The 12,505-nt window shown below is 33.1% G+C and overlaps 1 protein-coding gene across 1 annotated transcript in view; it reads left to right on the top strand.

The window, feature by feature from the left end:
• LOC126881874 (zinc finger protein 184-like) overlaps positions 1-12,505 on the top strand; it is a 102,927-nt gene that overhangs the window by 65,268 nt on the left and 25,154 nt on the right. Inside the window, exon 9 of the mRNA XM_050646523.1 lies at positions 8,511-8,680. Within this exon, the coding sequence (XP_050502480.1) occupies positions 8,511-8,680 (170 nt within the window). The remainder of the gene's footprint in view (positions 1-8,510; positions 8,681-12,505) is intronic.

The following is a 12,505-nucleotide window of genomic DNA, read 5'->3' as shown; positions in this document are numbered from 1 at the left end:
TGCTTATAAAAAAAAAAAATTAAAATTACACAAGATGGAACGTTGGACAAGAATATCCAAGAAAGGTGCACACAAGGAAGGAAAGCTATCGCATTATTGAACAAAATCCTATGGGACCAAAGTATCTCCAAAGAAAATAAACGTAACATCTATAACAGCATTGTTAAGAGCATTATAACATACAGCAGCGAAGTTTGGCCACTTAAAGAAAAATCCGAAAATATGCTCAGAACAACTGAAATGGACTTCTGGAGAAGATCTGCTGGTATATCAAGAATACAAAAAATCAGAAATACAAGAATATTGGAGATAATGGATGTAAAGCATACAATAATGGACGATATAAAAACAAAGCAACTAAGATGGTTTGGCCACGTACAACATATGGAAGAAGACAGATTACCCAAGCAAGTGCTACGATGGGCACCAAAAGGACGGCGGAAAAGAGGAAGACCTAGGAAAAGCTGGATAGAAATAATCCATAGGGAAATCAGAGAAAGAGGCTTGAACGAAGACATGTGCTACGATCGAGAGCAATGGCGATTGGGAATCGGAAGGCGTCGTAGAACGTTATGAACCGATTATATATATATATATATATATATATATATATATATATATATATATATATATATATATAATCATTGATGAAGGGGATGTTGAGGTCTGCATGACGGGTTTGGTTTGACACATACCATGGGGCTTTAGCTAACATACGAATAGTTTTTGACTGGAATGTCTGTAGTATTTTGGTGTTGGATGGTTTGCTACAGCCCCACAGAAATAATATTTGAAGATTTTTGTTAATGTAAACTTGAAGAAATTGTTTCATTTAATTTGTATAAGTGGATTATAAAGCGTTTTTATGAAGCACACTTGTCCGGATCACATTTTAACTGTGATCAAACGAAGGTGACATTTTGGCATAAATTGGTAACACATATTGACAGTTGCGGTGAAGACACTGCAGATTTGCTTTTATTACGAGTATTTACTATATTGAATATTTTTTATATTGTTTTATGGGCTCCTTGTGACCATGGTGGAGATACACGAAACTATGCCAGCGCCCGTAGCGGCGAAATATGACAAGTTTGGCGAATAATGATCGGTGGCGGTTTCTCCATAAGTGCACAGGTGCACGTGAACCCCCAAAATTATTTCACACAATCATTCATAATATGTAAAATTTATCATTCTATAAATAACTTTTTAGTCTAACTATATAGTAATTTAAATCACAAACCACAGATCCAAGGAGTTTGGGGCTGTCCATTAATCACGTGAGGCTCGAAAGGGGGGAGGGTTCCATAAAAAATCACGAAACATCACAAGGGGGAGGGGGGTCTAGTAATAATATCACGTGTATTTATTTTTTAAGGAAAATGCCCGAAACTCAACTAAAAAGTGGCGTTATATGTATTTATTTTTTCGTCAAATGTACACAAAAATCGAAAGTGGCATTGGTGTGACTGATAAAAAAAATCATTTCTCATTCTAATATTATATAAACCAACAACACATTAATTTTCTTTGGTTCAACCCAAATTTCTGTAGCGACACGGGATACTTTACATGGTAATTATTTTAAGTGCCTAAGATAAGAAAGGACTCTTACGAATTCTTTTGTTTTGAATGCACCACCAGATGTTTCCAATTAGGAATACTGGTCAGGACTCTGCCTGCCGTCTTCGATATGGGCTTTTAACATATGTATTATACCTACTATCTGATAAATTGGTAATAATAACGTGGTGGGAGTTATTCTGTTGTTTTGGCACTGAATATCTACGAATCTATATAAGAATCGGAGGCACATATTTCTTCTTGGATCTTAACAATAGAGTATTTGACATATTCAAACATATGTTTATTGTTACAAAATTTTGTACAGGGTGATCAAACTATTATACTATTCTATTAACAAACTCAATATTTTAGCTCATGTATCAATACTTCAAAAGTATTGCCCATGCCCTACAGAACTTTGTCAAGCATGATCTAGCTAGAGCAATATTTATCTTTACAAATGCACCTGGTATAAGCGTGTTCAATCGCGTTGAGAGAAGAATGGCGCCTTTCAGCCAGGAATTATCTGGACTTACACTTTCGCATGATTCTCATGGAACCCATTTGGATGAACAAGGGAGAACAAAAGATCATGACCTTGAAAAAAAGAACTTTCAGAAGACTGGTGAAGTTCTCTCAGAAGTATGGAGTAATATGGTTATTGACGGCCATAGCGTCGTAGCAGAGTATGTCAAGTCAGATAACATTGTTGAAAGTTTTATTCCAGATCTGTCTTCCCAGCAGTGGTATAGCGAGCATGTGTGAGAAAGTCAATATTTGCTTTAGGTATATAATATGCGGAGTTCTATGCGATTCATTCTTTCGGAACGCTTCGTTATACCTCCTTACCCAATTTTGCAGTCGTCCGGTGGCCTATATATTCCAGAGCCTCAAGAGCATGATAAGATCCATCATGCTCCATTTCTTCTGCAACAGTCTCTCGAAATTACTCCAATGTATGAAGGCTTCGGCAAATTGATTTATGACCTGTATTGCCCTAGCCTGCATAAGGATCACCAGATACTTTTGAAAGGACATGTCAGCGGTGTGCACTGGACTTCTGTACACAGAAAAAAGCTAAGGCGCATGTGAATATTTGTCACAAGCAACTGAATCTGAGCAATAACACTCTAGAGATGCACAATGTTCGTTCTTCCTGCATCCTCACGTGACGATCGAACGGTAGATCGAAAGAGATTCTCTGCGTAGTGCGCGAAAATAATGACGCCGAGTGGCTTGATGAAACTGATGTTGATCTTCAACAAAGCACTGTGCCAACAACTGACTTAGATGCTTATCCAGTTATTGGTGTTGAAGAAAGTCTTGCTCATGAGTGATCCGAGGATACCGTACATTAAATAATGTTTATGTATAATACATTTAGTATTTAATACTAATTTAGTACAAAAATGTTTTTCGCATTTTTTTCATTATTTTTGTCAGTCAAAAACAACCTGCAACCTTTCTGTCTACCTCTAAACGTTATTATTGTAGTCTTTAATTTTTTATAAAAAAATTAGATGATACTTATCTACCTACTATACGTGTATTTTATAGATATTAAAAAAATAGATTTTTTGTAGATTCTAAAAAATACACGTGATATAGGAGGCAGGGGGGTAAGTCTTAAACCTCACCATGTATCACCAATGGGGAGGGGGAGTTAAAAAATGCCAAAAAAACATCACGTGATTAATGGACGGCTCCTTTATAAGTACATAATAGGTAATATTTAATTATTTTTATTCTTTATAAAAGGTATATTTGTTAAAATTCCTATACAGGGCTACATCACAGAAGAGAACTAGTTTTCAATCGGTTGACCGATCATCATCAGTGTTTGCTTGAATCTAACATGCTAACCACCAAAGTAAAAAATATTTGGGTAAAAACCCTTTACAATTAATCCGTCACAGGAACATAGAAATAAGATGTGAATTTAAACATGAATGTTTAAAATATCCAATGTCTCATGCTCTAGGTACCATTGAGCTCGAATTTGACTTGTTCACATCATGACTGTATGGTAACAAGTGACTGCTACCACTTCTCATTTGCTACCATACAGTCGTGATGTGAACAAGTCAAATTCGAGCTCAATGGTACCTAGAGCATGAAACATTGGATATTTTAAACATCCATGTTTAATTTCACATCTTATTTCTATGTTCCTATGACGGATTAATTGTAAAGGGTTTTTACCCAATTATTTTTTACTTTGGTGGTTAGCATGTTAGATTCAAGCAAACACTGATGATGATCGGTCAACCGATTGAAAACTAGTTCTGTTCTGTGATGTAGCCCTGTATAGGGATTTTAACAAATATACCTTTTATAAAGGATTTTATGGTTTTTTGTAATAAAGGGTATACAGCCAACTACAGGAAATTTTTTTTCTACGTGGATTTTTATTCTATTTCGACGAGTAAACTTCATTTTTACGAATGGGAGGTCTTACACAGAACCTCTCGTTCACCGCTCTTACGGTGGCTCCTATCCCAATGACTTATCATAGGGCAAAATACAACTCACCCACACACAAGTTTAGATGGCCACAAGTGCACAAGTTGACTGTGATCTTATGGTGTTTTTAACGTGCACGGCGCATATGTACATTTAAATTTTGCTTTTGTGAAGTTCGAATTTCGGAACAATATTAAGAATGGAGGGCTTTGTGGATGTGAATGTTAGCGTGAAATATTTAACACCAATTAAATTTCCTTCATTATATTTAGAAGAAAAATTAAAAATATCTAAACCAAATTTCTTAATTACGAATGTACCAAAGTGCAAAGGTCGGGATTATAAATGATCATTTAACATGGAGATTTGTGAAAAAACTTACTGATTGTGTAGGTGCTACTATCAATACTTTTTACCGCTTTTCGTGTTTTCTACATATTTGGAGAAGAGGAATCATAAAGAACAAAATAGAAGATCCGATTTTAACTATCCGGGGCAGTCCACGTAAGTAAATTTTTTATTGAAAATAATTTACAAGATGATTTTTCTGAAATAATTTGAATTCTTCATTTACTTGTTACGATGCCAGTGACAACTGCAGACACAAAACGATGTTTCTCTGCATTGAAACGTATCAAAACCAAAACTTTTCCTTATAATGGCTATGGGCTAAGATCGACTAACAACACTCGCAATGTTTTCAATAAAAAAAATGATTCAAGAAATTTAAAATTTTACTGAATTGGTTATTGAAGAATTTATCTAAAAAACTAACAGGCGACTTGACTTTCGTTACAAAACCTAAATTATAATTTCAAGTCAATAAAATACATTATTTATAGTAATTTTTTAAAAAGGTCCTTTGATTTTTACAATTTGACGACACTCAAAAAACTGTTCCTATGGAAATAGGGCCTCAAGGGCTTTTTATATCTTATGTGTACACCCCCAATACTTCACACCAGGCGCCGCCACTGATAATGATTGTATAAATGTGGTATATATCTATTGTCATCTATTTACATTTTTTGTTTACAAAAGTAATATGTAGTTCAATAGACCCAGCTAATGTTAAAATCTGGTAATAATAATTCACACTGCCTAATTGCTTTCGATGTACAGGGTTATTCACTATATTTTGAACCCCACTGTAAACTGCTTTATTTACAGAATTAGAAAAAAATATTAAATGCAAAAGTTATTAGATTTTTAAATTATAATTTTTTGACATATATATCATACTAGTGACGTCATCCATCTGGGCGTGATGACGTAATCGACTATTTTTTTAAATGAGAATAGGGGTCGTGTGATAGCTCATTTGAAAGGGTATTCAATTCTCTGTTCAGTAATATAAACATGAAGATAATTATTTATACCGGGTGTCAAAAACTTTTTTTTTAATTAAATTAATTGACCCAAAAAGAAGAATGTATGTAATTTATTTATTTCAAAATATCTTCTACGGCTGTTAGAAAACAGAAATAAAAGTTTATTGCACAAATAAACATTGCTTTTTGCTTAAATTCAATGTTTAAACTGTCAAGAGGCAGATGGGTGGCAGCTTGAACATTGAATTTAAGTGAAAAGTAATGTTTATTTGTTCAATTAACATTTATTTCTGTTTTCTGACAGCAGTAGAATGTATTTTGAATTAAATAAATTACATACACTCTTCTTTTTGTGTTAATTAATTTAATTAAAAAATTTTTTTGACACCCTGTATAAATAATTATCTTAATGTTTATATTACTGAATAGAGAATTGAATAACCTTTCAAATGAGCTAGCACACGACTCCTATTCTCATTTAAAAAAATAGTCGATTACGTCATTACGCTCAGATGGATGACGTCACTAGTATGATACATATGTCAAAAAATCATTTAAAAATCGAATAACTTTTGTATTTAACATTTTGTTCTAATTCTGTAAATGAAGCAGTTTACAGGGGGGTCAAAATATAGTGAATAACCCTGTACACTTAATTAATATTAACACCGACAACTAAACTATAACGAAAAACCTTAAAATTGATATTTTCTTCAGAGAATTTTCAAATATCTGTTTTTTAATTTGACGTTTATTTGACACTCGAACTACTGTCGTTTGAAACAAACGACAAAATATATCAAAAATGGTAAATAAAAATAATACATTAACGTCAAATATGTCATATGTGTATCATATATGTTTAACGTCAAATTGTGTTCGCCAAAAATTTCAGGCGACTACGCTAGGTGTCGCTTCAGTCATACATGGAGCAAATAGTTACTTGTTTTTATTTATTTACATTGAATATTAATTTGTCTTGCTGTATTACCCACTTCTGCAATAATTATGTAATATATTTGATTTAAAATGAATTCAGGAATTTTTTTATGTAATTTTGCAACAACGTCGACTTACATCTCTGACGTAGATAATGACGTGCATCGGGATTGATACTGTGACAACCATACGTAATTGCCGAGATGCGACTGTACACTTAGGGTGGGCCGAAAAATTTTTTTCTGTAAAATAACAACACATGAGGTCAAAAAAGTTGCATTGTACTAAAACACAAATTTTAAGCCCAAAATGAGTAGCTAAAAATATTTTTCTCCACTGCCACAAAGGCTCTATATTATTTTAATATAAAATGTCATTGTGGCAGTGGAAAAAATAAAAAAAATTAACTTTCTCAAACACAGATCTTCATATTTTTTTATTATCTAATTTTTGAAACATCAGGGTTATTTATTTTGTACCCCAAAAAAAGTTTAAATAAAATCTGTATTGTTGTGGCTGGTTCATGTGTATACGTTATATACTAACGTATACTTTATTTGGCTATGTCACCACTAAATAATAAATAGACAAAAATTAATTTATAATCCTACTTCAAAAATGTGATGTTATACTCAAATAAAATATACGATAGTTTAAAAAAGTTAACATTACCAATCGTTATTTCACTTCTATAATAACGTAACCTTGGACGTCAACGCTTCTGTACTGAACGGTACTGTCATAAATACAGGCGTAAAGGAGGCATTATATTGTTACCTACTGGAGAATAAAATCGAAAGGTCCCTGCAGTGGTTTGTCTGCCAACAAGTTACCTATAATACATCTATTTGAACAACTGGATAGCAGTACCAGTGGACCACGTGCATTTTCGGGCCTCTTGGAGAACGACTGTATGTTTGCAAAACTCTATCTTAGCTTCATTTTCAAAAGTAGAATCATCAGCTGACGATTTCCGCAGTGACGATCTTAGTACAGATCAAGAATTTCTATACGATATTTGACAAAACAGAAAGTGGTGTTTGTTCACAACAACTTTTTAAGAGACGGCCTGGGAGAATTGTTCATTCTTGCTGGCTTACCACTGCTTCCCGCATCTTTCGGATATATGTAGCAATCGGAAACCCCTCGGAAAATTTACAAATACTAAGCCATTTTAGAATAAAAGTGTATGCGCCCATGTGGTTTTGCATTAAGACTCAACCATCATGACTTTATGGTGCAAGACATCTATTGAAGACAATATGACTCTGCGAGCAGACCTCTTCTTAATACCAGAATTAAAAGATATAGTCTACAAAAATATTTAAGGAAAGGGATACTTTGGCAGTCCAGAGAATATTATTTTGATTATGCTATTATTTGGTGAACGTAAAAACATAAGACAACTGGGATTTTAAACAATTTTTAAGAGGAAATAACTAAATTACAAAGATAAGCGATATTTCCTAGTAGCAGAATTATTTTTTTATGCGCTAAGGAATACTTTGAGATTATCGACTGTCAGAAAGTTTTATGAACAGAGCCTCGTGTAGCTATGAAGCTCTCAAAAGACCAACTAAGGGAAGTTGTTGAAAATCCCGAAACCAGTCTTTTGGCATATGTAACAGCATACCATTGTCACACACAAGCGGTTGAGAGGGCGTATTTTCGTTTACTTTTTGTGTTCAAACCAAAGTCAACTTTAGCTCAATTTATTTTTTTTGTATGCAAAAAATCTACCACACAAAAAAATATAGTTTTTTTGAAAAATCCTTAGTTTTATATAGCTGTGTGGTAGTGGAAAAAATTATTTATCGGATAAAAAACATACTATGATGGCTGTTATCTTATCAAACACGTTTTTTGGCTCAGGCGACCATAATAAATTAAAAAAAAAACGAATTTGACATTTATTAGATGATTAGATTTTTTCAAAAAAATCTCATTCTTATACAGCTCTGTGGCAGTGGAAAAAAATAAAATTAATTATAAAACAAAACACTGTGAAGTAAGTTATCTTATCATACATCTTTTCTGGGGTCAGGAAACTTAATTAAAAAAACAAAATAAAAACACATTACTCAACGACCCACCCTGTACACTGCTCGTGAGTGCAAATGATCGCTCAACCTATTAACTCTTTTACCGTAGCAACTATCGTTGAAGATTTTTTTTAAATATCCCTATAATGATAATTTAATGTGTTAGGTTAAAACATCCCACGGATTCACCTGCTGCATCTTTCACTTGTTCAGAATGTGGACAAAAGTATAGAAGGAAAGAATATTTAGATGCGCACATAAAAACTCACCGTTCCAGATTTAGTCTTTTTCATAATCCCAACAGGAAAACTTACAGCAAGGCTTTTAACACTGCAGGTAAGCTTTACTAATTATTTTAACGATACATCAAATACCATATAAATAATGTAAATGTGTATTTAGAAAAAAGAGTTAATGTTAACCCAGTTTTTTGCTAAGAAAGGAGTACCATAAATTTTCACTCACAGAAAATGTTGGAAAAAAACTAGACAGTCCAAAAACTACTGGAACAATAGGGAACTTGCATAAAATTTTAAATTCGAAAAAAATGTTATAAATCACAACAGAAGATAATTTAAAACATGTATCAAAGATAAAAAAGTTTTGTTTGGTTTTCGTTTGGCCCCTAAGACGATTAAAAATTCAAATTATACCAGCCAGCCCAAAACGCGTCGTGACGTCATTGGGCTATATGTTTACATTCTGAACCAACAAAGTAAACAAAATTGTATATAATTTTAAATTAGACATTATAAACGTCAGTAGAAAATGCAGTTATGTGACCTTATAAGTGTTTTTGATCGTTTGAACTATTCATAGAAAATTTGTACTTTTACAAAATGGTTTTATTTTCCATAGTAAACCTTCTTTCCTTTCCTTCAATAACTATATCAAACTCAAATCTCAACAAACTGGTATATATTATGACATACGATAAATGTCATTAGAATATAAATATTTTTCCTTTATTCCGAGGCGACGATCTGGCCAAATACCCAAGTAGGTGGAGACCAATAAACTAAAGAAGAAGCAGAAGAATATACCTAAATATCACTATAAACGGAACCAAATAGTTAACCTATGTGACGTCACGGGTCGTTTGAACTATTTTAAAATACAGAAGACTTAAAAATTTGTAGTTTTAAGTTATTATGAGTTTTTGAAGCGTGAAATTTTGGAAATATCATTTTTATACAAAACTGAACAGTATTATGTAATAAAAAAATGTGCAAGTTCCCTATTAACAATATCAAGTGGGGTTCGTTCTTAGTTGTGTCAATTTAGTAGATTTGTACAAAACTAACTGCATCTTAAAATTTCGGAGTATCTACCGAATATTCGACTTTCTTTCGAAATTGAAAATGCTCCTTTAGAATAAACGTAAATTATAGACGAAATTCTTTCCGCTTGCCAAAAACTCAATCAAATTTCGATGACATTATCCTGCAAGAACCTCGACGCGTATCTTTAAATACTCTTTCCTATGGAGCTACAGCCCAAGTCGGGCCCGAGCCTCCCCCAGCATCCGCCTTCAAGTATCTCTGTCTCTGGCTGCTCTCCTCCAGTTATCCACCCTCAATATCTCTTTAGTATCGGTTCTCGCTTCGTCTATCCACCTCTTCCTTGGTCTTCTTACTGGTCGACGTCCCACCATAGTTCCGCTAAGCGTTCTACTAGGTGTTTTGTCGTTATCCATTCTTATAAGATGACCTGCCAGCGCAATCTTTGTCTTCTTATTCTTCTTTTAATAGGAGTATGTCCCGTTCCTTCTGTTCAGGTATCTACAATCCCTTACCTGTTCGATTATATGGTAGTCCACTGCTAATTTACATCTAATTGGGTTCTTGGATATTACCATCGATTGGATTTTCTCTGTTGATAGCCTCAGGTCAAACTTTTCAGCGGTTATTTTAAATTTTTGTAGTAAGCATTGTACAGTCGGAAAAATGAAAGAATACCCATGAACGATCACATCAATCACTTATTTTGTATTTGCTGTCTTTTTCTATAAATAACAAACGTTTGTTATAGAAAAAGACAGCAAATACAAAATAAGTGATTGATGTGATCGTTCATGGGTATTCTTTCATTTTTCCGACTGTAAGTCATCTTCGTTTTCGGCTATTAAGATAGCATCATCTGCGCAGCAAAGTATTCTCATGGCTCAGTTACCCATTCTGTATCCCTGATTCTTTCTGTTAACACTAGCTATAACTTCTTCCATTATCAAATTTTTTGTATTGTTGCATAATTTGCTATAGATGGCTCTTTGTAAAATTGGTATAACTCGTGGTTGAACCTTATTCTCCATATAGGTATACCATTGTCGCAAATGGGTCCCAATATCTTTAATATCTTTAAAAATCCACGAGGAAAATAAAAGTCCTGTAGGGCTGTATACCATAAATCACAAAAAATACAAGATCCTTTGTAAAAGGTATATTTAAAAGACCCCAATAAGGGTTACATCACAAAACAAAACGTTTTCGGATTAATAGGTAATTCATCATCAGTGTTAAGCCAATACCATGCATGCGTGAGCCACCAAAAAGTTATGGTTAAGAACCCTTTAAAGGTTTCAAGATCTTAAATGATACTACATATTTTTATTAAAACAGATGGATGTTTCAAATATTCCTGGATATAACCCAGGTCAACACAGGACTCTAACCCACGTGGATGTGAGATGTTGACACTCAATTTTCAATATGTGAGGTTCATTCCTTGCATATCACATCCACGTGGGTTAGAGTCCTGTGTTGACCTGGGTTATATCCAGTAATATTTGCAACATCCATCTGTTTTAATAAAAATATGTAGTATCATTTAAGATCTTGAAACTTTTAAAGGGTTCTTAACCATAACTTTTTGGTGGCTCACGCATGCATGGTATTGGCTTAACACTGATGATGGATTACCTATTAATCCGAAAACGTTTTGTTTTGTGATGTAACCCTTATTGGTGTCTTCTAAATATACCTTTTACAAAGGATCTTGTATTTTTTTTTAATATCTTTCTTTCAAAAACGAATTAAATTCTTTTATAAAAGGTATATTTGTTAAAATCCCTAAAAGGCGCTACATCACAGAACTAGTTTTCGAATTGATGACCGATCATCATCAGTGCTTATGTGATTATAACATGCTAACCACCAAAATACAAAAATATGTGGGTGAAAACCCTTTACAATTATTGATCCGTCATGGAAACGTCATCATATATGAATTATGTGAACTTAAACATGGATGTCTAAAATATCCAATGTATTATGCTCTAGGTACCATTGAGCTCGAAAGAAAACTTTTTTCCTCGTGGATTTATTTCTAAAGTATTTAATAAGGTTTATTGTCTTTTCTGCCATGATCCATGTTCCTACGCCATAGGTTGCTATTGGGCGTATGATGGTTGTGTGTCTTCAAATACTTAAAGTAATTCGACCTCTATTTCAATTTTAAGAAATGTGATTTTTTCGAAACAATGTTTAGAATACGTCATCAAACACAAAAAATTTCAAATGATAGAAAATTTAAGCTATTTTAGATATGCAAAGATCAATAGTGATGCTGATAGTGTTGAAGATTTCTTTAATTTGAATTTTGTGTGGAACATGTAATGAACACTCTTTTCTTAGTCCAGGTGGTGGAAAAAATTTCTAATTCTTCAAATCTGAAGGGTGCCGGACGAAATTTTGGGCAGAAATTGTTTAAACAATGTTTTAAACAAGTTCCAAAAACACCTTTTTGCTCTGGAACACATTTTTTAAGGTTTTTCCGCTCATAATAAACAAAAAAGTCTCTTTTTTCAGCAAAAGTTGGGAGTTTTTGAGTTATAAGCGATTTAAAATCCGAAAATATGCAATTTTGAGGCTTAAAAACGCGTATGTAAATTATTCTTTTTGAGGTTGTAAAGTGCCTAAATTGAAGTTTAAACATTGAATTTCAAGATTCTAAAGAGTAATCGAGGCTTATTTTAATTTAGACTGTTGGTTTTTAATATGAGCGTCCACTCGATTTTTAAGCCGTTGAAATTACAATATCAGTGCTACCAACATTATAAGACCAAATTATTAGTAAACGGCAAAGCTCACACAATAATGAAAACAATATATTGATAAGATGGCTATAAATATTAAGATAAAAAAAATAATAAAACGGGATAAT

This window comes from Diabrotica virgifera, chromosome 3, assembly GCF_917563875.1.
Source record: "Diabrotica virgifera virgifera chromosome 3, PGI_DIABVI_V3a".
Classification (NCBI taxonomy): Eukaryota; Metazoa; Arthropoda; class Insecta; order Coleoptera; family Chrysomelidae; genus Diabrotica; species Diabrotica virgifera.
This window is presented reverse-complemented; position numbering and strand designations above follow the sequence as displayed.